Consider the following 26,750-nt stretch of genomic DNA (forward strand, 5'->3'; position numbering starts at 1 on the left):
CCTGCCTTCTCTGTGCTTTCTTACTTTTGTCAGATACTAGATAGGAAGCCATGTCCCACTTTTGCATGTAACTGTAGTTTTCCTCCTCATAGAAGAGAATCAGGAGTCTTCTTTTTTGGAGTTAAATCCAAAATAACCTCTTTTTATACAGCCTCTTTTTATATGGTTGTATGTTACAACTTTAATTACTGAATGAATTTAATGTGGAAAAAATTCGTAATATTATTTTGATCAATTTTAAACCACCTATCTTGTTAATTTGAACTTAAAAAAAAAAACATGATACATTACCAGAGGTGGTTCCAATCATAGCTGCAGGCACCCCAAGAGTCTGGAAAGGAACTTGTCAATTGCCAGCGATCTGATATTGCCTGTAAATTTCCTTATCTAATTCTAGCTTTCTTTTATCCTGGGCCTGACACAGAGCTCCTTTAATAATCAGTTTTATAGCCTTAAACAATGTGCTTTCCTTGTCATCTGTTTTCCAGTGAAAGCCATAGATCTAACCCTTTCCTTTCTGGTCACTGGTCTAGGAGCAGTAATTAGAGAAGTTCACACAGTATTTCCATTCCTAGTAGTGTGAGATATCCAACCTTAAAATCTGCAGTTAGATTTTAACAGATAATATCTGGTGAACATGTAATACAGTTAATGCTTTATTGGTGTGATCCTTCTTTCAGGATCTGTGGGAATTTGGCCTTTCAGTTAATGGATCATGCTCTATAACATTTGAATGATTGGTTCAAAGGTTTCAGATGTATACAACTCCAGTTTTAGCTTTTAGCTCTTGCAATATTTGGTATAACTGGTGCTGAAGTAAGGGAGTGGAAGTGAAAGGAAAAGCAAACAAGTAGCCAGAATAATAGAATCCTGGAACTTGAAATTATATGACTTGCCGGCACTAGATACACATGATATATAACAGTGGAAAAAACTTGCCTGTGATATACAGCATTAGTGTGTAGCTGTGATCATATGTGAGTTATTGAACTTTAAAACTTTCATTGATCCTTTAATCTAGCAGTGCTTTTTGCACTGGTCTAGAATGAATATGGCAGATCTCCATAGAAATGCCCATAAATAAAGTTCTGAACTTTGGAAAGGGACATTTTGGACCACAGAGGAAACTGCTGCTGAGGGTTGTATCTTTCAGCAGAGTGGTTGCTTGGTTTGCACTCCAGAGAGAGATACATTTTAGTGGTGGATGATATGATCACTGTACATAGAGGACCTGATTCTCATTTATAGTAAAGTTTTTTAAACCATGCTAAAACTCTTTTACCATGCCAGGGCCTGAGTGAAAATGAGGCTCAGGCCTAGAGTCTAAGACATTTTGTCATTTCATAAGTGTATGAAAAGTACTATTCTAAATGTATACTATTTTAAATTTTTATGTATTTTTTCTGTTACGTAGCAGGTGTCATGAGGCGTGGGGGATGGGGAATATGAATCATCCTCAGCTCAGGTCAGAATGGAAAACTCCATAAAACAGTGTGACTGTGATGACAAAGTGCAGTGAATTTCAAACACCCTGAGCTGACGATTCTTCCACAAGTGTTGTGATGAGTCAGACCCTTTAAGCAAGTGGAATTCCACTGACACCTGCAAAATTGCTTCCTCTTAAACTGGAGCTGAAATTAGCCCTTCACTTCTGTTACAATACTTCTTGGTTCTGTTAATGAATCTATAAATGTTGATTTACAAGAAGTCTTCTAAAAGCTCTAAGAATCTTGAGTGGTTTAACAAATGGACATAGTTAGGTTAGTGTCCTACACACAATTAGCATTTGGTTTCTCTTTAAAAAGTGTAACAAAATTAAACATCTAGTTTACAACAAATGTAGATGGATGCTAATAAAAAGTGATTTTAAGAATTAGAGAGAAAGACAGGAAAACTGCACTCATTTTCCTTAGCCTAACTGTAGCAGTGCAGGGCTCACCCTTGCGGCGCTCCCTGCTCTTTGTCTCTGGGAATTAGCTCTTTCCAGCACAGAGTGCCCTCTGCAGGCCAGTGTCCTGCTGCCGCTGCCCCCCCCATGTCCCTTCCAGGACCCAGTGCCCCTTGTGTTTGGGGTGCTGCCCCCTGGCAGTACCCCCACTGTTTCTCCAGGTCTCCCCACTCAGGGGAACCCCCACCCCCTACCCCCAGTGTGCCTCAGTTCTGGGCTACTGCCAGTCGCCATCTAGCCCCCGCTCACCGGGGCAGACTGCAGTGTAAGAGCCACTCATCATAGGCAAGGGGGGGTTGGACCTGCTGCCTCCTATCTCCCAGTACCTCTATGGGCCTTGGACCAGGCCCTGCAGGCTGGGGAGTTGCCAGCCTGGAGCTCCCCTGGCCTTTCCCTAGTCCTGCTTCACTCCCAGTACCCTTTCTTCAGGCAGCCAAGTCCTGCTCTCTCCCAGCCTGGAAAAAGACTCCTTGGGCTTCTGACTCACAGCCTTTTTATACAGGCCAGCTGGGGCCTGCTTGGGGCGTGGCCCAGCTGCAGCTGCTTCCCCAGTCAGCTGTCCCCAGGCACAACCATCTCCAGAGCTGCTTTGAACCCCTGTATTTTAGGAGTGGGGTAGTCACCCCGCTACACAAACATTTACATTTTTAAGAGGTAAAAATACTTTTCATTGCAAATTAACTATAATATAGTCTTTTTTCCCAGTTAATTAAGATTGACATTTTATAGAATAATGCTAGAGGTGGACATTTTGTTGAGAATGTGTCATTTTTGACCTTAATACTGTTGGAGCCTGGTGTAAGATTGTACATAATTTTTTCAGTTCCCTTAGAACATATATATTTAATGTTTATACATATTGAAATAGTTCTTGTGATTGTTAAGTTGTTGTTACAGCAGATCACAGTCATCATTATTGCAGATGATCCTACTTTTCAATAACATGGCTGCCTCCACCACTGGTTTCAGAAATACTGATTGTTTACAAAATATGTATTTCAGTTTATTCAGTGAGAATTGATTCTTACCCAGTGAATTTGCATAGTCTGGTGGTGGGGAGAGAGGAATTTTCATTTTAGAGGAAGGAGGAAATGTTTCTCCAGTAAGGATTATAAAACTAATGGCTGTTTGAAACTGTTCAATCGTCTGGAATTTGGGGGAGCAGGATAAACTAATTATCACCCTGCTGTGCAATTTATGTGGCTATCATTTCCATATGTGTTGCAAACATAGAGTAAAATAAAATATTACAAAAACAACTTATTAACAAGAAAAATTACTATTTGTTAGCTATCCTAATATTAACAAATCTTACCAACAGCCTCTTGAAAGGGACTGACTAACAATGTAGTTGCTCTGGGAAACTCAGAATGTCATAATAAGATTCCAACCTTGATTAGGCTATTCAGAAGTCTGTGTCCTCTTTCATGTACAACTTACCCAGAGAATGTAAACCACCAACATACCCAAGCCAGGGTAGGCACTCAAGGTCAAATTTAGTCTTGGCTTGGTATAAAAGAATGTAGCAACCATTGACCTTGTAGAGTTCAGGTTTGCTTTTCAGTCTCTGAATACTACTGCATCAGTTGGACTTAAACAAAAAGATGCTTTATACCATGCATCATTTAGTTGTTGTAGAGACACTGTGCACACATCTTCAAATTCAATGCCTATCAGCAGGACATGCTTTCTTTTCTTTCATACCTTGTTATTCGGCATAGTGGTGATGCCCCACAAGTTTTACAGTGAGCAATTTGTAATTCTATTCCATATTTTCTTTCTTTTTGCCAAATCTTTTATTGAACTTTAAAAATCTCTTGCTCCAAATTTATGATGATTTTTAATTAAAAAAATATGTACTGTATCTTACCAAGTTGTGTTTAACTTTTGTTTTTAACTATTTAAAATGTATTCTCAAATAAAAACATCTTTTATGAATGTAAGTTATGGCACCTATTAAATTGTCCAAGAGTTATATTTTCTTAGTACTGTGGCAGATTAGAACTGTGAAGTAAAATACTAATCTGATAATGTTAAGACTGCTCCAAAATAATCATACACATAAATTGTAGTTTCTTGAAAGAGAAGGAATATTATAGGAATATGAACATGATGAAGGCAGACTTATCAATCTACTAAAGCAGTGAAGCAATAATGCCAGAGTTCTGAACAAATTGTTTAAATTGAGAATAGCATCCTGTGGTATTCAAAGGAAATATTAGTGATAATGGTGAAAATTTGCGAGTATTTCAGAAGTAATCTAGGAAGCTAACTGGATCATATTAATAACTGATGAAACTCCAGGAGAAAGAAAGAAACTCAAGTATTTACCTGCCGTCAGTCTGTTGATATAATGTAGAAATATGCAAGCATTTTGTCTGATTTTACAAAACCAGTGAAATAAATGCAATGCTACTGATAGGTGTTCTGTTACTGAAAGTGTTTTAAAGACATAGGCACCTCCTTGCAGTTCGGATTTAGGCACCAATCTCTGAGAGAGGGGCATGACTTTGGACACATTTCTCTCATTTGCATCTCCCACTGGCTAGTTTAGGAGGCTCTCTGCCTAGTGTGTTGGCTTTTGTGGATTGCCTATGTCTCCCCATTAGTGCATAGGGAGCCTAGCCACTTAACTCAGGCTTTGTGTATTGTAGTGTTGTTCCTGTGATTTTCTAGGTGCGTCTGGGCCTGATCCCTACAAGAAAGGACTCATGGCTCTAAAAGATAAAAATGTTATCTGATAGCTGTTTCGCAGTGTACATGAAATGAGTTTCAGTCCAATTTCCAGTTGGCTGGTATCTACATCATAAAATGCATCACTTCCATTAGTATCAATTGACATCCTTGTATGACAGTCTCAACAAAAAAGCCAGAATGCAGTGGGCACAGAAACAAAAACCGCCTCTCACCCTGGAATTGGAAACAGTAGGTCAAGATTAGACGCATTTGCATGACAACGTGTCATGAACTGCTACTGCATATCATGTACCAGTTCTGTGGATAAATAAAGGATGTGAGCTTCAAATGTGTTTTACAAGCAAGCGCTATATTCACTTAAAAAACTGAGAATATCATAAGCTGTTCTTTAGGGCTCCTGGTTTGTTCACACAGCTAAAGATAAGGTGTCCTTGTCACTGAAAAACTACAAAGGAATGCATCTTGGTATAACCGATGATGAGTGAAGAGTTGTTTAGACTAAAAGCTGGGATATTTTCTAGGATTACAGAGGTGTGGGGCTGGAACAAGTATTCACCTCGCCAAGCAAATAGAGACTCTGCCTCGTAACAAATAGTCTTGCAAAAACAGGGGTAGCAGCCAACAAAAAAAGGAGGATTTTTTTTTGTCAAATCAGTAAAAAAGTATATAGGTTATCTAATTATTTATAGGAAAAAGTACTATATGCTGTATTTTTGCTACAAGTCTTCATTTTCTTGATTATAATGGCATGTTTAATTAAAATAAAAATTGTTTTGTTAACAGGTCTTATATATGAATAATTTAAAAAAGCTTCCTATTTTATGTCTGAGAAGAAAAAAACAACCGGTTTTCTCCATTTCACCCACATTGAGAAAAAAAGAAAAAAAGAAAAAACTAGAGGAACAAAGAATTCCATTGAGGAAGGGTTTGTAATGTAATCCTTTTGTAATACTTCATACAATAAAAAATCTAACTAACCATAAATGAGAAAAAGCTACTTGGAAAGATTTTAGCAACCATATTACAGTAACTCCTCACTTAACGTTGTAGTTATGTTCCTGAAAAATGCAAATTTTAAGTGAAACGATGTTAAACAAATCCAGTTTTCCCCATCAGTCCTCATCCTGAAAAGAAACCTGCACAACACTTTCAAAACACAAGCTTGGGAGCTTAAATTCATAACTTTGCTGGACACTAAAAATCATGGTCTTGATAAAGACACTGGATTTATGGTTTATTGCAACAATCTGCAACCCACTGTGTCTGCAGAGGAGCTAATGGGCTACTTCAGATTGAATGATCCCTTAAAATATGTGCTAACTACTTATGCTAAACTATCTGTTTGATCGTGTATTTAGCTGTGACGCACTTAGGCTATGTCTACACTACACAGCCTTTAGCAACAGGACTGTGTCGTTACCGCTGTGCTGCTAAAAGGCACGCAGTGTAGTCACTGTTTATCATCTCTCCTGATGACAAAAACTTCTACTCCCAAAAGAGTGGTGTTAGCTGTGTCGGCAGGAGAGTGCTCCTACCAACAAAGTGCTGTTCCCACTGGTGCTGGTCGTCAGCAAAACATTTGTCTTTTGATAGGGTTTTTTTTTTAACACCTCTGAAAGACAAGCATTTTGTTGTTCGGTTGCCAATAGACATAGCCATTGTGCCTTTCCTAGCCCTTAACAAGAGCTCTGTGTAGCTTGAAAGCTTGTCTCTCTCACCAACATAAGTTGGTCCAATAAAAAATATTACCTCAACCACCTTGTCTCTCTTAATATCATAATCTTTAATTTTTATTTGAATGGTGAAATTATGGAGAATATGGTGCCCTATAACATCAACAATTTTTATCTTCCTCAAACATGGGTTTTCAGGGGACTTTTTACTCAGTTAATGTCAAGTTCTTCTTCGAGTGCTTGCTCATATCCATTCCAGTTAGGTGTGCGCGCCGTGCGTGCACGTCTGCCGGAAACTTTTTACCCTAGCAACTCCAGTGGGCCAGCAGGTCGCCCCCTAGAGTGGCGCCACTATGGCACTAGATATATACCCCTGCCGGCCCGCCCTCTCCTCAGTTCCTTCTTACCGCCGTGTCGGTTGCTGGAACTGTGGAGTGCGGTTCGCTGACCTCCACGTCCCTAGCTCTCCTCGTCGTTTAGCTTATAAAACGGTGCCGGTTGTACTCACGGCACCGATCACCATCTGGCCGGTCCCGATCGGCTTCATCACACCATCGGCACCAAGCCTCCAGGAGTCGTTCGCCTCGGCGTTCGGCACCGCGGTCGACCTCCCGGCACTGAACCGGTGGCAGGTCCCGCACCCGGTCGACCTCCCGGCACCGCGCTGGTAGTAGGTCCCGGTCTCCATTGCCGTCTCGGCACCGGGCCTCCAGAAGGTCGCGATCTCGATCCAGACATCGACATCGCTCCAGCTCCAGGTCGAGATCTCGGCGCAGGTCATCACGCCGGTCCCGGTTGCGATCCCGGTATGAGTCACGGCACTGACCCTCGGCACCGAGGGGTACGTCAGTCGCGGCACCGGCGGCGCTGTACCATTCCAGCTCAGCGCCTCCCTGGCCTGCTACGGAGCCCTCCGTCTCCTCCCTCGATGATAGTGCCTATGACAAGACACTCGACAGGCACGAAAACCGCTTCCCGGAGCAAGATAGAGGACATCCGCAGTGGGGATTCTGGACCCCGTGGGCATACGCCCAGACGCAAGGTCCTCATCACATCACCCCCCGTCCATTGGCGGAGCATAGACCACTGGAGGCTACGGTGTCCAGGCCACCCCTCTCTCCGCAAACGGAGGACATTTCCCGGGACCCGGAGCTTCCTCAGGATACCGAGGTGCAGCCCCTTGTACAACCCCCCGTGGATACTCTGTTGCCCGGAATCTCCTCATCTTCATCCCCGGATGAGGCGGTGGCCGGTACCTCTTTCTCCAGCCCCCCGCCATTGGATTTAAGGGCACATCAGGATCTCCTCCGCTGAGTGGCTCAAAATCTAAACCTCCAGGCGGAGGAGGTAGAGGAAGTGGAGGACCCAGTGGTGAGCATCCTGGCAGCCGATGCGCCAACCAGGGTTGCCTTGCCCTTCATAAAGACCATACAAAATAATGCCAATACCATCTGGCAGTCACCGGCCTCCATTCCCCCGACCTCTCGGGGGGTGGAGCGGAAATACATGGCCCCATCTAAAGGGTATGAATATTTGTACGTTCACCCGACTCCCTGCTCATTGGTGGTCCAGTCGGTGAACGACAGGGAGCGCCACGGACAGGAGGCCCCGGCGCCTAAGTCAAGGGAGGCCAGGCGCATGGACCTTTTGGGCCGCAAGGTCTATTCGGCAGGGGCTCTACAGCTCCGCGTATCCAACCAGCAGGCTCTCCTCAGCCGCTACTCCTTTAACACGTGGGTAGCGACGGAGAAGTTTGCGGAGCTCTTGCCACAGGACGCATGCCAGGAGTTTTCCACCATCCTGGACGAGGGCAAGAAGGTGGCGAGAACATCACTCCAGGCCTCCCTTGATGCCGCTGACTCGGCCGCGCGAACCCTGGCTTCCGGGCTCACCATGCGGCGCCTCTCGTGGCTGCAGGTCTCCGGCCTTCCGCCGGAACTCCAGCACACGATCCAGGACCTCCCCTTCGAAGGCCAGGGTCTGTTCTCCGACAAGACTGACCCTAGGCTGAAGGACTTAAAAGATAATAGGGTCATCATAAAGTCGCTCGGAATGCATACTCCGGCGACCCAACGCAGGTCCTTCAGACAACAAAACCAGCAGCAGCAGCGGCGTCCATACCCCCCATTACGCTCGAGACAGGACTCCTCGCGACGCCGGGGCAGGAATAACTGCCGCAGGCAGTCGGGAGGTCAGGCGGGACAAAGCCAGGGCCCCGCTAAGGCCCCTCCAGGGCCTAAGCCTTCATTTTGAAGGTGCGCCCGAGGGCGCAGTACCAGTCTCCCCTACGGATCCTTTCCCGCAGTTTTCCAACCGCCTTTCCTCTTTCCTCCCGGCGTGGTCCCAAATAACATCGGACCGCTGGGTCGTACGCACGATACAGGACGGTTATCGCCTACAGTTTTCCTCACCCCCACCCTCCCACCCTCCTTCCCCGTCCCTCTTCAGGAACCCCTCTCACGAGCAATTCCTCCGTCAGGAAGTGCACACGCTCCTGGCCAAAGGAGCCATAGAGGTGGTTCCAGAGAACGAGAAGGGCAAGAGGTTTTACTCCCGCTATTTCCTGATCCCCAAATCCAAGGGCGGTCTCAGGCCCATCCTCGACCTGCGGGAACTCAACAAGTACATCGTGAAGTTGAAGTTCCGCATGGTGTCCCTTGGAACTATCATCCCGTCCCTGGATCCCGGAGACTGGTACGCCGCCCTCGACATGAAGGACGCCTATTTCCACATTGCTATCACCCCCCATCACAGGCGTTTCCTCCGCTTTGTGGCCGACCGCCAGCACTATCAATTTGCGGTCCTCCCATTTGGCCTCTCTACGGCCCCACGAGTATTTACAAAATGTATGGCAGTAGTTGTTGCTCACCTCAGACGATGCCATATCCACATCTTCCCCTACCTGGACGACTGGCTGATCAGGGGTACGTCGGAGCAACAGATCAGAGATCATGTCACCAGGATCAGCTCCCTTTTTGCTGCTTTGGGCCTCGTAATCAATGCCGACAAGTCCACTCTACTCCCCACGCAGCGGATAGAGTTTATCGGAGCTGTTCTAGACTCTACCCTCGCCAGGGCCTTGCTGCCCCTGCCCAGGTTCCGGTCATTGTCAGACATTATTCTCCGGTTGCGAGCGGCCCCGCTGACCTCAATCCGAACGTGTCTGGCCCTATTAGGCCACATGGCGGCCTGCACGTTTGTAACAGCGTACGCCCGTCTCCGCATGAGACCTCTTCAAACATGGCTGATTGCTCAGTATCGACCGACCAGACGGTCCTTGGATTCAGTCGTCACCATCCCTCAGGCGGTGCTGGACTCTCTACACTGGTGGCTGGACCGATCCGTGGTGTGTGCGGGGCTCCCGTTCCATCCGCCCCAGCCTTCCGCATCCCTAACCACAGACGCTTCCAACCTGGGCTGGGGAGCTCACTGCGGCACTCAGAGGACTCAGGGCTTGTGGACCCCGCAAGAGATCAACCTCCACATCAACGTACGGGAGTTGAGAGCGGTCCGCCTTGCTTGTCAAGCATTTGTCCATCTCCTCGATGGTCGTTGTGTTGCGGTATTCACCGACAACACGACGACCATGTTCTACATCAACAAGCAGGGCGGCACCAGGTCCTCTCCTCTCTGTCTGGAGGCGATACATCTCTGGGAGTTCTGCATAGCCCATTCTATTCACCTTTCTGCCTCCTACCTTCCCGGAGTGCGGAATACCCTCGCAGATCGGCTGAGCAGATCCTTCCTCTCACACGAGTGGTCCCTCCGTCCGGACGTCGCCCTCTCACTCTTCCAGAGGTGGGGTCATCCCCGGATAGACCTCTTCGCATCCCGGGTGAACAGGAAGTGTCGAACATTCTGCTTCTTCCAGGGTCGGGAGCCCGGGTCTCTCGCGGATGCATTCCTGATCCCTTGGACAACACACCTCCATTATGCTTTCCCGCCAATTCCCCTGATTCACAGAGTTCTAATCAAGGTGCGCAGGGACAAAGCCCAATTGATTCTAATAGCTCCGGCATGGGCCAGGCAGCACTGGTACCCCGTGTTGTTGGACCTCTTAGTGACCAACCCAGTTACCCTACCTCTTCATCGGGATCTCATCACGCAGGACCACTGCAGGCTCCATCACCCGGACCTTCCGTCGCTCCACCTCACGGCGTGGCTCCTCCATGGTTGACTGACTCTGAGCTGTGGTGCTCCACCCCGGTCCGCGAGGTTCTCTTAGGCAGCAGAAAGCGTTCCACCAGAGCGACTTATACAGCCAAGTGGAAGCGCTTCTCCTGCTGGTGTGCAGAGAAAGCTCTTCGTCCTATGGAGGTTCCCGTCACCACTCTTCTGGACTACGTCTGGTCCCTTAAGGCCCAGGGGTTGTCATTGTCGTCCCTACGAGTTCACCTCGCTGCCATCTCCGCTTTTCATCCTGGCGTGGACGGCTGTTCTGTTTTCTCTCACCCCATGGTGGCGAGATTCCTGAAGGGGCTGGAGAGGCTCTATCCCCAAATTCACCCTCCGGCCCCCTCATGGGACCTCAACCTGGTCCTGTCCCGGCTCATGGTCCCTCCTTTCAAGCCATTAGCTACCTGCTCCCTGCTTTACCTCTCATGGAAAACCGCCTTCCTTGTGGCCATTACCTCAGCTAGAAGGGTGTCAGAGCTGAGGGCCCTCACGGTGGACCCACCGTATACGGTCTTCCACAAGGATAAGGTACAGCTGAGGCCGCACGCTGCTTTCCTTCCTAAGGTGGTCTCAGCTTTCCATGTCAACCAAGAGATTTTCCTCCCAGTTTTCTTCCCTAAGCCCCATTCGTCCCACAGGGAGCAGCAGCTTCACTCGCTAGATGTCCGACGGGCGCTAGCCTTTTACATGGACAGGACAAAACCCTTCCGCAGGTCCCCTCAGTTATTCGTGGCAGTAGCGGACAGGGTCAAGGGGCTACCGATCTCCTCTCAGAGGTTATCGTCATGGGTTATGTCCTGCATCAGGACCTGCTACGACTTGGCCCAACTCCCATCGGGCCGAGTGACTGCTAACTCTACCAGAGCACAGGCATCCTCGCTGGCCTTCCTCGCCCGAGTGCCCATTCAAGAAATCTGTAGGGCAGCGACCTGGTCATCCGTTCATACATTTGCTTCGCATTATGCCCTGGTCCAGCAGTCCAGAGATGATGCTGCTTTTGGATCTGCAGTGCTCCAGGCCGCGATCTCTCACTCCGACCCCACCGCCTAGGTAAGGCTTGGGAATCACCTAACTGGAATGGATATGAGCAAGCACTCGAAGAAGAAAAGACGGTTACTCACCTTTGTAACTGTTGTTCTTCGAGATGTGTTGCTCATATCCATTCCACACCCGCCCTCCTTCCCCACTGTCGGAGTCGCCGGCAAGAAGGAACTGAGGAGCGGGCGGGCCGGCAGGGGTATATATCTAGTGCCATAGTGGCGCCGCTCTAGGGGGCGACCTGCCGGCCCACTGGAGTTGCTAGGGTAAAAAGTTTCCGGCAGACGTGCACGCGCGGCGCGCACACCTAACTGGAATGGATATGAGCAACACATCTCGAAGAACAACAGTTACAAAGGTGAGTAACTGTCTTTTTGTAAATTATTTAAAGGACCTTGTCAGTACTTTTACCAGTTGCATTTTGAGGTGCTTCTTATTTTAATATAATTCATGATATTGAATTGTATTTAATTGCTCCCCAGTACAACCTACTGTTGCTATTAGTTATTCTGTTAATTCAAGTGGTTAATTTAAGTTATGATTAGTTGTACACAATGTAGGCTGAGCGCTTTCATAAGAGACTTGTGCAACCATAGTAGTGTGATCATTCCAAGAAATCAAAATAATGTCTATAACAACATCTTGTTACTGAACAAAGTCTTTAAAGCATTGTAGACATTTAAAAAATCGAGCATACACAAGGAAATGTTGACTCAGTAAGTGATGTGCTAAATAAACACAGGGGGCCACTCTATCTGCCTTATATGTGTGTTGGGAGTCCCTCTTAACAATGAATAGAATTATTTCAAGAAAAGCATTTTTGAATTCCCACATACCTCAAAGAGTAAGAGAACATCCTAGTAGACATACTGAACTATTCCAGTTGACATAGTCAAAGGATTATTGTACTGAGGATGGCAGGGGGGAAAATATCTGAAATATGAGACTTGACTTGATCCACATTGTTTGCCGCAAATCTTAGGTAAAACTCATGTATTGTATCACTGACATGTAGTTATATACCCTTTTCAAAAGAAAACTTCATGTAAACTTTTCTCCAGTTTTCACCCACAAAAAAACGTTCTCAGCTTGAAAAGAGAGAATGTTTATGCACGCTTCTTATATGATTATGATTAGAAAAATGATTCTGTAAAATGACATTTTGGTGTTTGATATTTATTCTTCTTAAGTCACTCTGTAACAAAATTGCTCAATTTTCAAATCAAAACAAGATTTTTTAAATTGACAGCACTTCAAGTATCTTGAAATCAAGCCATTTTCTTTTTACCCTCATACATTGTCAACAATAAATATTCTATAGTCAGCATATGGCTTGTTTTGCATGATGATGCGTGAGGCAGAACAAAATATAGCATGCTCCTTTGCAACTACGGCATATAGGCTTTGAAGTTCTTACAGTACTGAAACTTATTGTATCAGTAAATGAAGCAATGTGACTGGCACACATGTAAGAAGTGGATTTGATCAGAAAACAGGTAAAACAAAAAATCCTTTTGTGACCATGGCTATATTGCAAATGCAATTATTGCATAAAAATAACATTAAGACCTTAAATGAAAGCCACAAAGGCCAAAAAATTCACTTCATACTTCTTACTATGTTCTTTGACACTGTAAAGCTCTGAGAGAAGTGCGTGAGCTGAACATAGAGTCATAGAACTGGAAGGGGCCTTGAGAGGTCATGTAGTCCAGTCCCCTGCACTCCAGGCAGGACTAAGTATTATCTAGACCATCCCTGACAGGTGTTTGTCCAACCTGCTCTTAAAAATCTCCAATGATGGAGATTCCACAACCTCCCTAGGCAATTTATTTCAGTGTTTAACCACTCTGACAGCTAGGACATTTTTCCTAATGTACAACCTAAACCGCCCTTGCTGCAGTTTAAGCGCATTGCTTCTTATCCTATCCTCAGAGGTTAAGAAGAACAAATTTTCTCCCTCCTTGTAACAACCTTTTATGTACTTGAAAACTGTTATCATGTCCCCTCTCAGTCTTCTCTTCTCCAGACTAAACCCATTTTTTTTCAATCTTCCCTCATAGGTCATGTTTTCTAGACCTTTAATCATTTTTATTGCTCTTCTCTGGACTTTCTTCAATTTGTCCACATCTTTCCTGAAATGTGGCACCCAGCACTGGCACAATACTCCAGTTGAGGTCTAATCAGCTCGGAGTAGAGCAGAAGAATTACTTCTCATGTCTTGCTTGCAATACTCCTGCTAATACACCCCAGAATGATGTTTGGGTTTTTTGCAACATCATTACACTGTTGACTCCTACTTAGCTTGTGATCCACTATGACCCCAAGATCCCTTTCCACAGTACTCCTTCCTAGGCACTCATTTCCCATTTTGTATGTGTGCAACTGATTGTTTCTTCTTAAGTGGAGTACTTTGCATTTGTCCTTATTGAATTTCATCCTATTTACTTCAGATCATTTCTCCAGTTTGTCTGGATCATTTTGATTTATAACCTTATCCTCCAAAGCACCTGCAATCCCTCCCAGCTTGGTATTGTCCGCAAACTTTATAAGTGTACTCCTCTATGCCATTATCTAAATCATTGATGAAGATATTGAACAGAACTGGACCCAGAACTGATCCCTGCGGGACCCCACTCATTATGTCCTTCCAGCATGACTGTGAACCACTGATAACTACTCGCTGGGAATGATTTTCCAACCAGTTATTCACCCACCTTATAGTAGCTCCATCTAGATTGTATTTCCTTAGTTTGTTTATGAGAAGGTCATGCGAGATAGTATCAAAAGCCTTATTAACGTCAAGATATACCACATCTACCACTTCCCCCCATCCATAAGGCTTGCTACCTTGTCAAAGAAAGCTATCAGGTTGGTTTGACATGATTTGTTCTTGATAAATCCATGCTGTTATTTATCACCTTATTATCTTCTAGGTGTTTGCAAATTGATTGCTTAATTATTTGCTCCATTATCTTTCTGGATACAGAAGTTAAGCTGACTGGTCTGTAATTCCCTGGGTTGTCCTTATTTCCCTTTTTATAGATGGGCAATATATTTGACCTTTTCCAGTCTTCTGGAATCTCTCCTGTCTTGCATGACTTTTCAAAGATCATTGCTAATGGCTCAGATATCTCCTCAGTCAGCTCCTTGAGTATCCTAGGATGGATTTCATCAGGCCCTGGTGATTTGAAGATATCTGATTTCCATACTGAGATGTGGCCCTCAGGCCAAAAAGTTTACCCATCCCTGCTCTACATTGTATTCATCCCAGGAGCAAGTGAAATTAGATCTGACCACCTCCGAAGTCCTGGAGAATCCCTTGAAGAATTTTCTGGTGTACTGAGTGGGTTTTCATCATATACATGTTTAATTTTGTGTTTCATGTTTGTGTCACAGCTTGTTTGCTGTTTATTTAGTTAGTCTGACTATAGCCAGTTGGTAGTGTTTCAGATTGAGTATGTTCTGAGAGAGTAGCTGGATTAAGTGACATGGCCCCTGTGTACATAGACTATGGGGAGAGGGCACAAATTTAAACTGATTAGTATGTGCAGCATAGGGTCGTGCCATTTGCAACTGATGAGGGAAGGGAGCACACATGTACAAAAGCCAGTGCAGTGGGTTGTTGTGTCACTGCTGGGATTTGCATAGCCTGTTCCAAAATGGAACCTTTTGGAACCTGATGGATGCGTGCTCAGGTGAACCATTTCATGGGGAGGGTGGGTGTCCAGCTGAATAAGCCACAGATCAAGAGAGTGTCATGATTTTTGCTGAAACCTGTGATGGCATGGGTCATCAAGGCACGTGAGTCAGGCTGCAGTTCAACAAGAATCACCCTATCTAATTTAGTTCAGTTGATTTGATTGAATTAGTTATGAAATAAAAACGTATTCAGATTTGATACCATGTCACATATCTGCCTTCATTTACCATTTGCCACAAATATGTCTCATCCCATCACTTCTTTCTACCCAGGCCATTCCCTTGGATACTTACTTGTTTTTGAACCTTCTCTTGAACAATAGTTCCCACTACATCCAAGTTACATCAGTGGAAAGTCCAAAAACGTAGCAGAAAAAACCTTTAAAATCCTCATGAGGCAAGATAATCATGTATTTTATTTTTATTTGAATTTTCTTTTTTTCCTTACCACACAACAAAAAGAATATCCATGGCTTTGGAACATGCTTGAAGTGAAAGTCATTTATGGTACTCAGACAATCTTTAGCTTCATTTTGTGATTTAGTCTCTGTAAAAACAATTAATTGCCTTGTATACACCTCTCCTGTAAACATTTTCATATAAATAATACCAATGACAATATTTGAACATGTATTATACTTGAGTATAAAAGGGAGGAAGAATTGTTGTAGACATGAATATAGAAGATGGAGTACTCAGTTGGGGGGAAGGATAGCTCAGTGGTTTGAGCAGTGGCTTACTAAACCCAGGGTTTATGAGTTCAATCCTTGAGGAGGCTATTTAGGGATCTGGGACAAAAATCTGTCTGGGGATTGGTCCTGCTTTGAGCAGAGGGTTGGACTAGATGATCTCCTAAGGTCTGTTCCAACCCTGATATTCTATGAATATGACTAATATCTATTTTAAGAGACACAGAGAAATAGAGGTTGAGCAAGGGATATATTTTTTAAAATGGGAATAAAAATTGGTATTATTTCTAATAATATTATTTAACTGTTACATTATTTTATGCTGTGATTTTTTAATGTCAGTAGGTTAAAAAATTCTGCCTTTAAAAAGATAGCAAGTATAGAAACTTGTGAAACTTTCAAAAATATCATAATTTTCTTTTGATAAGTAATAGAACAGGGTGCTGATCCAAAACTTATTAAAGTAAATTGAAAGATTCTGATTGAGTTCATTGAGGGGTTGCCAGCAAGAATAGTAGCTGGTTAAGTTGGCACTTACTACTATTATTAAATATTTTAAAACTTTTGCACAGCCATTTTGGCACAATAAAAAGCAGTCTATTAGACTTAACTCTGAGCCTTTGCTTGTCATTATTAGGTGTGTTGAACTAGCAAATTTTGGCAGATGATAATACTGTACTGATATTACAGATAATTTAAATTCTTATTTCAAGGTAATATAATATTTAATTCAACCTCACAAGAGGATAGATTGCCTTTAATAGGACATTTATCATCAGTAGATATTAAAATCTAATAAAGAGTCTGAAATAATAAGAAATAGTAATTTTTTATAATCAAATACGCATCACAGACTAAATATTGCATTCTTTGTATTGTAGGTGTCTTGGACCTGGAGAAACCTAATATAGAGGAGCAGGTGGGAACTAAATTTAGGCTTTCAGTTTGTAAAGCTGCTTTTCATTCAGTGAAGGATAAGCTGATGATATTTCAAAAGAAAGAGGAAGAAATTTGGCATGCTGTACACCCGTTTCATTCTCTTGTTCATCCTGCTCCACAGCTTAAAGCTGTGAATCACCCAGTAAGTATAGAGAAGAGGATTTTTGCTAGAATGTATGGATCTGTAAGACTTGGACCATTTTATGTTATTGATAAAGCCTACAGAGAGAGTAAGAGATGCGAGATCCAAACTAAAAAGATATGTGGGGTTATGCAGATGCAAATTGCCAAAGGTGAAGCTGACTACTGTATTAAGGGTTTTCTTGAGGAGAAAAAGAATGGTGTTCAGAAAAGATGCAAAGAAGAAGACATTAGAATTCAAGAAGCTTTACAACAACATCAATTGAGAAGATCAGGATTTATTGAAAAAGTAAGGCAAAGGCATGGTCGGTTTTTAGAAACCAAGAACCAAAAAGCATCAGAGTATTCATTAATTCAAGACTTCAGCATTCAACATGCTTCTTTGACACAGAGTTTGTTTAGACTTGACAAATTGAGAAAAAGTGAGGAAACCATAAAGGAAAGAAAGAACATTGTTATGGAAAACAAAGAAGATATGGAAAAATGGAAGGAGCTGGTTAAAAATTTTCAGGAGCAGAGGTATGTTTCTCAATACTCAGTATTATAATATGAATGCTGGATTGGATTTGGATCATTTTTCTAGATTGAAATACATCCATATTTTAGAATGTTTGGGATTTTTTTGTAGAATAAGCAGAAACACAAATAAATCACATCGTTGCTCAGTTCCAAATACAGGTCAAATATCAGAGTTACAGTATTGTAAACAAAGTGTTCCTCTACAAGTGGAACCACAAAATCAAGAGGAACCATAAGTACATCCTTAATACCTCTCAGCCAATCCTGTCCCTTGCACCAAATCTCAGTACAAGTGCTAAGTACATGTCCTGGGTACTTGGGAAGGTGGGGAGACATCAGGCCTGAAGTGGCCTGTATAGTGATTTGTTTGCCTCCCATAGGGAAAATCCAACAGATCCACAAAATAGTGGAATTCAGAACCACCTTCCTCAGCTCACCCAGCTCTGCAGCAGCGTGGAAATTTCCTGTGTGTGTCGCCTTCCATGGCTAAGGAGGACAGGGCAGGATTTGTCCATTTACATAAAGTGAGGACAGTGACCATAATCACATTTCAATACTAATGTGACTTTTTTAAGGGAAAATTCCACAAATAAAACATTAGAGTTTGTTTTTGCCCACAAAATAAAGCAGACAGTACATTATTCTTACTATGCAGCATCACCTGTGTTGGATTATACTGCCAGAAGTCCATAGAAAGCAAACAAAATGCATCAAAGTATTCATTAGTTCAAGACTTCAGCATTGTGATTAAGATTTCTCATTCTTTCCTCTGAGACTTTTCATAGTAGAAAATATATACTTGCTTAATTATGCCCTGTTCAGATAAGACACAACAGCAACCTTTTTGTCTTACAATACAGTGTCTTTGTGTGTAGCACAAGGCCATATTATTTTTACTAAGCAGAGTCAGATTGAAATGAGTGCTGCAAATAAATCTTCAACAGTTTTATCGCCCAAGACAATTTTGGGGCAAAAATTGAATTGAGGATGTCAATGCACTCATTAGAATTCAGCTTGATACAATTTGAAATAGTTGAGCCTTGAACCATGAAAGTTAGGATTTTGTAAGTGTATGGGAAAAGTAAATTCTATTGTGCAATATAACTATTCTGCCCGCATCCTAACTACATTTTTCAGGCAATTACATTATCTTTATTAAAGTAATTTTTTTCCAAATCCCTAAAGACACCCATTCACGTTAAAGCATAGCTCTGCTCTGAAGAATGACTTGTGAGGGTCCATGTTTGTTAGCTTCCAATGACATCCATATGAAATATGCTAAATTTAGAGTAAAAATGTTTTTCTTTAAATACAAACACAACCTCCAGTCTGAGAGGTGAGTGAGCCAATTTCCATCTTTACCACAAACAAAAGTTCTGCAATCTGTATTAAGCCCCCAATTGCACCCGTGTAACCTTATTATCTCAAATTATGCCATTAGTGACAGCTTAGCAATTCCATTGTCTTCAATGGATTTGAACTTGTGTAACTGATTGGAAATTTAGTAAATGATTCTGTGGATGATGCACAAGATGGAATAGAATCTAGCTCTCTCCCTCTTAGTTATTGGCTCTGCCATGCTAAGGGAATAAAAAGCAATAATGGAATGAAAAGACCATATCTGTTCTACAGAACAATCTGGACTGCTTGGTAAAATGGGCTCACTTGAACAACATGCATTTTAATATAATCACCGTGTATGCCTAAGAACAAAGAGGTATAGGTCACACTTACATGATGGGGGACTGGATTCTGGAAAGCAGTGACTCAGAAAATGACTTCAAGGTCGTGATGGATACCCAACGGATCATGAGCTCCAAGAATGATTTAAGGTTTGGAAAACCTGCCTTACAGTGAGAGGCTAAAGAAGCTAAGTCTATTTATTTTATCCAAGAGAAGATTGAGGTAACTTGATCATGGTTTGTAAGTACCTATACATGGGGAAGATTTCTGGTCAAGCTCTTTAATCTAGCAGACAAAGATATAACTAGATCTAATGTCTGGAAGCTGATGCTAGACAAAGTCAGACTAGAAATAAGATACAGCTTTTAACAATTAGATTAATTTGCCATTGAAACAACATACTTAGGGATGTAATGGATTCTCCATCACATGAAGTCTTTAAATCAAGACTGGATGTCTGTGCTCTAGATCAGACAGAAATTATGGGCTTGATACAGAAATTACTGGATGAAAATTTATTGTGTGGTGCAGGAGATCAGATTAGATGATCATAATAGTCCCTTCTGGCTGTCAAATCTGTGAATCAGTAAATGCTTATTTTTATCTCTAAAGTTAGCAGATGTGATTCTGATTACACATAAGAAGTAGATCTGATGGTGTCATTTTATTACTCAGCCAAAGAGGTAGTTCATGGCCCAAATTTGGTCCTCTAATACCCTGGCAAAACCCAGTCACTGAACACATACAGTACCATCTAGGCAGTAGTCTGCACTTCACTTAGGACTGACCTCTTGGTACCGACATTTGTGTACAAGGTGCTGATGACACTGGCACCCATGACGTCGGTGTTGACTGCTATGATACAGATTATCCCACCACTGATTTCTCAGCACCAATATTGTTTTTGGTACTCAGTGATGTTGCAATGACAGTACAATCTGAATCACCACAATTGTCCTCAGCTGTTGGACTGCCCTGCACTTGAGTATCAACTACCAGTAATGTTGTGGTATTAGTGAACTCTTCAGCTCCATTGGTGGAAGGCTGAGGAAACTTACGCTCACCCTAGAATTCTGAATAGGGTAAACCCACCATTAGAAGAGAAGTACTCATTTTCTTCCTACCCTTCTGAGTATAGCATGGAGGGAGATATCCTCCACCTGCTCATCTTGTTCCCATTCATCTGATCCCTGCTGATCTGACAGAGACTCTAATAGCTGTCACTATAGCCACAGACCTATGAGATCTTGGAGAGAGCACATACCTCTCTGGCCCCAGCCTTTTACCCCTAACTAGTGTTACATCTCCTTCTTTTATGAAACTTTGTAGAGTTGGTCCAGAGGAGACACTGCCACAGGCTCTCACTGTGCCACAGGAAGAACAGGAAAGTGATGAAGAACACCTGCTGAGGAAAAGTGCTCCATCCCAGCAAATATCTCCTCTTCCTCACTGGATGAGGATCTGAGTTGCCAAGGAAGAAGAGCAATACAGAAGGCCCTCTAACTTTTCCTCCTCTGCTGCACACTGTGTCCATCTCATAATAGCAAATTTTATGGCATGAAAGCCATAAATAGCCTTTGAACATTATATAGTCTTACCATCTCCACCCCTCGTAGGCAGCCACCAAGGCTGGCTCCAGGCACCAGCTTAGCAAGCAGGTGCTTGGGGCTGCCACTCCGGAGAGGGGCAGCAGGTACAGCTATTCGGTGGCAATTTGGCATAGGGTCCCTCACTCCCGGTTGGAGCAAAGGACCCCCCACTGAATTGCCGCAGATCGCGATTGTGGCTTTTTTTTTTGACTGTTTGGGGCAGCAAAACCCTGGAGCCAGCTCTGGCAGCCACTGTTTTATTGTTGAGAGGCCTGGAATAGAATTACCTCAAACCACACCGTTTTAGAGATTGTCAGTGTGGGGTGTTCTATTCAGTCCCCGTCCCTTCAAAGCCCAACTCGTTCCTTGTTCCTCTTTAAGGATCCCTCTCACAAGATGTTAAGATAAGTACTCTCTTCTGAACCTTGGAGTAGTGGAAGATGTGCCCCTGGAGTTCAGAGGGATGGGGCTTTACTTTCTTTATTTTCTAACTTGGAAGAAGAAAGATCTGGAATCCAATCCTGGATTTAAGATATCTCAACAAGTCAAAGTAGAAAAAAATCAGTGGTTTGGTTTTTTTTAATTTAAATTGGATTTTTTATTGAAAATATATAGTTTTTTAAAATAAAATAAACTTATTTAAAATTAACTGAAATTATGACAATCTATGTTAAGGACTAAACTTATTGTAAACTATTACAATTATTTAAATTAATTTTAAAATAATATCGAGCAGTCCATGTTTGTTGTCCAGTTTTAAAGAAAGTCAAGCCTCCAAACTAGTGGAGGTCAATAGCTAAGCACCTGAAAGCCGAGTTTGTTAAAGTGCAAAACCACCTTTTGACAGCAGAGACCTCTACTACAGGTATAGAGAGAATATTTTCTTCAATTCAGTTTAGTTAGTTAGTTAGCTCAATTCAATGGCTAGTACATTCAGAGATAAGAAACCAATTGGGAATTGAAAAAGCAGGAACACTTGTTTTTCTTTCTGTTAAACTTTTTTTCTTGTGTATCCAGCATAGTTGGATAAAGCTACCTAAATAATAAAAATACCATTTTAAAATTCTGTTTTGGTTCACTTTTAACTGAATTCTCATGTCCATAAAAATAGAGCTTGACACAAATCACAGGAAAAATTAATGATCATTAGCAAATGAGAAATGCATCACTGACCATTTTCTAACATAAGACAAATGTAAAAATTAAGAAAGTGAATAAATGTAAATTGTCATCTAATTACGTAAATAAATAATATAGGTAGATATAATGTATGCTTTAACAAAAAGAAGCACCAAATTTAGCATAAATGCTATTTTGAGTTGCAAATCAACATGTTTTAAAGGTTACCAGACAGTGAGAATCAACCTTTCTTTAGGAAATAACTAAAAAGTATAAATGCAAAACAAGATTAAAGTTGATTATTTATATCAAGGTTTCCTGCTTGCTGATTTAAGCCATGATTAAAATTGGTTATTTAAATCACTGATTTAAATCAATCCACCCTGCAACAGGTTCATCTGTCATTTCAAACGCAGGATGATAATGTTGGCCTCTATAATCCAATTATTAAATTCCCAAATCCCTAGGCCTGCTTCCTGGTTCACTATTGTACAAGACACTTACTTTATTTATCAGTTCAACTGACACACAGAAAATACCTGAGATTCCAAGTGGGAGCATCTACCAGTATAGAGTTCTGCTCTTTGTCTTTCATCAGCACCAAAGGTATTCACCAAGTGATTGGCAGTTGTGGTGGCTCACAGGAGACAAGGGATCCAGGTATATCTGTACATCAACAATTAACTCATTTGAGGAAAATCACCACAGCAGGTGAACTATTCAGTTCACCTAATTCCACATCTTTCCACTACTCTGAGTCTTAGGATCACACTGTTGCCAATGCAGAGAACAGTTCATGGTGCAGTGCTGAATTCCACACCAGCAAGGGCTTAACTACCACAGGAAAGATTCAAGACCATGGTAAGTTTCATCAGCAGCTTACATGCTTATCCAGAAACATCTATGAGAGTATGCCTCAGGCTTTTGGATGTGGCCTATAAAGTAACTGTGGTTCTTCAAGAAGTGTTGTCCACATGGATTCCATGACTCTTTCCTTGCTACTGTGGAGTCCTATGCCATCTGGATTCTGTATTGACAAAGGAACTGAAGGACAATTGAGCATGCTTGTCCCTTGTTATGAATTCTCCGTTCAAGATTTGTATAGGCAAAACTCCCACTGCTTTCAAGAGGAATTTTGCCTAAGTAAGGATTTCAGTATTGAGCCCTAAATTAATAACTAAGATTAGTAATTATGTTGTTTCTTAGATCAGATTTGGGGTTTTTGCTTTTTTTTTTTTTTGCTTTGGGGGAATGTTTTTTCTGTACAGCAGTGAAAAAAGAGATCTACATTGTGTGTGGACTGAGGAACCTACTTTATGCACTAGACCTAGAGGTTTAATTGATTTATTTTTTATATTTCCTTAAAAATATACTGGCCTCTTTTGAAAGCTAGGTTGTCTACTGATGTTCAGTTTGATGAAATGCTCTATGGTCAAATTATAAACCACATAAATTGGTTGATAATAGATATAGTTGATATAGATATAGATATAGACTTTTAACCACAGCTATACTGCTTAATCAAGTTTAAAAACTAGAGCACAATGCAACATTCTAGATAAGTGCAAGTTTTAATAGATTGACCATGAGGATTCCTCATGAACAGGACAATACCTACTCTTTTTGGGTGTCTTTTTAATTTCTGATGGTAGAATCCCTGCACTGGCATAAAGTCCAAATAAAGGGGCTCTATGCAAGTGAAGTGCAGTAAGGTTTAAGAAGGTGAAATCCATAATTTTCAGCTAGTGAGTGATGCTATTGCAGTCTTTGTGGTTACTGTTCCTATAGCCTGGAATAGTTAGTCACAGCCACTTTGTGCTTATGGTGTTCAGTGCTGGGACTGTTTATAAGTGTGAATCATGTGGCACCATTCCTGGCCTGCCAATGTCATAGCATTCTGTACTAGCCTGTGGAATTGGCACAGAGACCCTCTCCATGGCTGTCATCCCTGTGCACAGCCCCCTCTGTGGTGTCTTTGCTCCTGTGCAGAATTTAAGTCATGCAGAGCAGTGGTTCTCAACCTACTGTATCCATCTCAGCTCACTTAGAAACTACGGTACTTGCTTACAAAATCAGACATAAAAATACAAAAGTGTCCCAGCACATATTACTGAAAAGCTGCTTATTTTCTCATTTTTTACAATATAATATAAATATTGTACTTCCATTTTGGTATGATACTTGAGCCTGTTTTTCACTTGTGAGTCCTGCCATGCTGGGAGGCAATGAAGTGACAGCAACAATTAAGTTTTTCTCCACGTTGAGTCTATTCCTACTCTCTGGGCCAGCATTAGGGGGTGACAAGCAGGGCAGTTCCCCAGGGCGCCATGCCACAGGGAGCCATGCAAAGCTAAGTTGCTCAGGCTTTGGCTTCAGCCTGGTTGGCAGGGCTTGGGCTTCAGCTTTCTGCCCTGGGCCCCAGCATGTCTAACTCTGGCCTTGGCAACCCCATAAAAATGAATTCACAACCCACTTTATGGTTGTGACCCAGTTTGAGAAACCCTGATATAGTATATAGAGCAGTATAAACAAGTCATTGTCTGGGTGAAATCTTAGTTTGTACTAACTTTGCTAGTGCTTTTTATATAGCCTTTTTTAAAACAAGGCAAATATCTAGGTGAATTGATATACTTTCTGGAAGATCCTTTGAGAACCCCTGGTGCAGGGGGCCTTGTGATAGTCCTCTGCACTGTAGGCAAATTTCAGCCTACAAGAGCAAAAATTATTCCTACGGTCTGTCTAAATTATATATAAATTAATTACTATGGGAAAGGAGGTGAAAGAAGAGGAGCACGGATATAGTACAGTAGTCCTCAAACTTTTGTACTGGTGACCCCTTTCACACAGCATGCCTCTGAGTGTGACCCCCGTTATAAATTAAAAACACTTTTAAATATATTTAACACCATTATAAATGCTGGAGGCAAAGCAAAGTTCGGGGTGGAGGCTGACAGCTCACGACTCCCCATGTAATAACCTCGCAACCCCCTGAGGGGTCCCGACCCCCAGTTTGAGAATCACTGGTGTGATATGTCAAATTCCACATCTAGGAGAAATTTTCATTAAAATGAATTTAATTAATCTAGCTTAATTGGAGAACAAAGAAGCTAGACACAGTGGTAAAATATAAAGAAGAAGTCAAGAGCATATACATATGAAAGAGTCTATCTTTTAGAGACAAGACTTTTATCAGGAAATTTGCTCAGCTGATCTGTGAATGGTAAACCATGGCTGCAAGTTGTATAAATAAGACTGAAGTCTCTTCCTTTATTTTTCTCCAGGCAATCGATGTTACGAAAAGAAAACTTAGCAGAAAAAGTAGTTCTGGGTTCCATTGTTTCTCAAAAGACTAGTGAGAGATTACAGCAAGCCAAGGCAAAAGTTGCAGCTGTAAAGGATCATCAAGCCAATATGAACATTATGATCAGGCTGCCATTAAGCTGCAGTACAATAAAGCATGTATAATAAACTCCAGTGTTTAAGATGCTAACTTGCAACATTGTAAGTGAATATAAACCAAACCGTGTCTTTTTATTTAAATGCTAAATGTGGAAGTCTGTACTCTTATCATTTAAACTGAACTTCCAGGCCTCCATTTAAGAAAAAAAACATAATGAAGAGAGACAGTTATGTTTGTTTACTTCTAGAATGTATAAAAATGTAATGCTAAGTGTACTTTCAACCCTGGTCTTATTTTAAAAAAAATCAACATTTACTATTAGATACCACACCCTAGTGTATGATATAGCTCAGTATTTTCCTAACCTTAGAAGTGACTGTGATATTTCAGATTGCATTGTGTGGCAATTGGTGGTAAATGTTTACTTTTAAATGGCGAGGACTACAAGTGTGCATACAGTTATCATCTGTACTTACTCTGAAAACTAAATTATTCAGTGCGACAAAAATAATAGGGTTTTTATGGTTGCTAATGTACCAAATAGCAAGAGTGCAATTAAAATTTTGACTACAGTTATTGCAGACAGTGCTGCTGAAGCTTTGCCTCAGTAAATGTATACATACAACAATGCCATAAACATTTAGCTCTAGGTAGAATGTATTTTCTGTTTCATTCTGGCAACCCCTGGTGCATTTTCTCCTAGCTGCTAACTTTCATTAGCACGCTGTGTACTTTGATTAGTCTCATTAGCTACTTTCGTACATGTAATTAATTATGTTTCTAGTTTATTCTACTTAGATTCTTTTTATACATAGTTCTGTATATGTCTATATAAAATATGAACGACAAGGTGGGTGAGGTAATATCTTTTATTGGACTAAGAGAGAAGATCTCTCACCAACAGAAGATATTTCCTCACCCACCTTGTCTCTCTAATATCCTGGAACCAACACGGAAACAACTACACTGCATATATAAAATATAGTAATTTTTATTATTATTATAATTATATCTTCCTTGTGCCAGCATTGGCATGCAGGGCAGAAACTAGTTTCTTCCAGTACTCTCATTTGCTGCTACTTTGATGTGGCTTTGATGTGGCTGTAGGTCCCAAGCCTGGATAAAGTTGAGAAGATTGATAACACAGCTAACCACCTAGCCTAATTTAAAAAAAAAGTCACTGGGTAAAGAACAGAATCAGGCTACCATTCTGATAAAAATGGCTACTCAGTAGGGAACATTGCTGATCCTTCATTCTACATGGTGATAAAAGCCAGTTTTGGGAAGTCAGGATCCCGAAAACTTTGATATAGCAGCAAGAAAACACTTTAAAGTTGTTTTTTGGAAAGTGAGAGAACAATGTTTCAAACATAAATAGTCTCACAGGACATGAGGGAGATGGATAACTATAAACTTTAGTATATTAATTTTGCTAAATAA

General features: G+C 41.9%; 1 protein-coding gene across 1 annotated transcript in view; it reads left to right on the forward strand.

The window, feature by feature from the left end:
- The window catches only part of LRRIQ3 (leucine rich repeats and IQ motif containing 3), a 68,804-nt gene extending 42,628 nt beyond the window's left edge, over positions 1 to 26,176 (forward strand). Inside the window, 3 exon segments of the mRNA XM_030571900.1 lie at positions 5,429 to 5,570; positions 16,802 to 17,519; positions 25,192 to 26,176. Of these exon segments, the coding sequence (XP_030427760.1) occupies positions 5,429 to 5,570; positions 16,802 to 17,519; positions 25,192 to 25,375 (1,044 nt within the window). The 3' untranslated portion in view covers positions 25,376 to 26,176.
- The last annotated feature ends 574 nt before the right edge of the window (positions 26,177 to 26,750 follow it).

The sequence above is a fragment of the Gopherus evgoodei genome, chromosome 8, assembly GCF_007399415.2.
Source record: "Gopherus evgoodei ecotype Sinaloan lineage chromosome 8, rGopEvg1_v1.p, whole genome shotgun sequence".
Lineage (NCBI taxonomy): Eukaryota > Metazoa > Chordata > Testudines > Testudinidae > Gopherus > Gopherus evgoodei.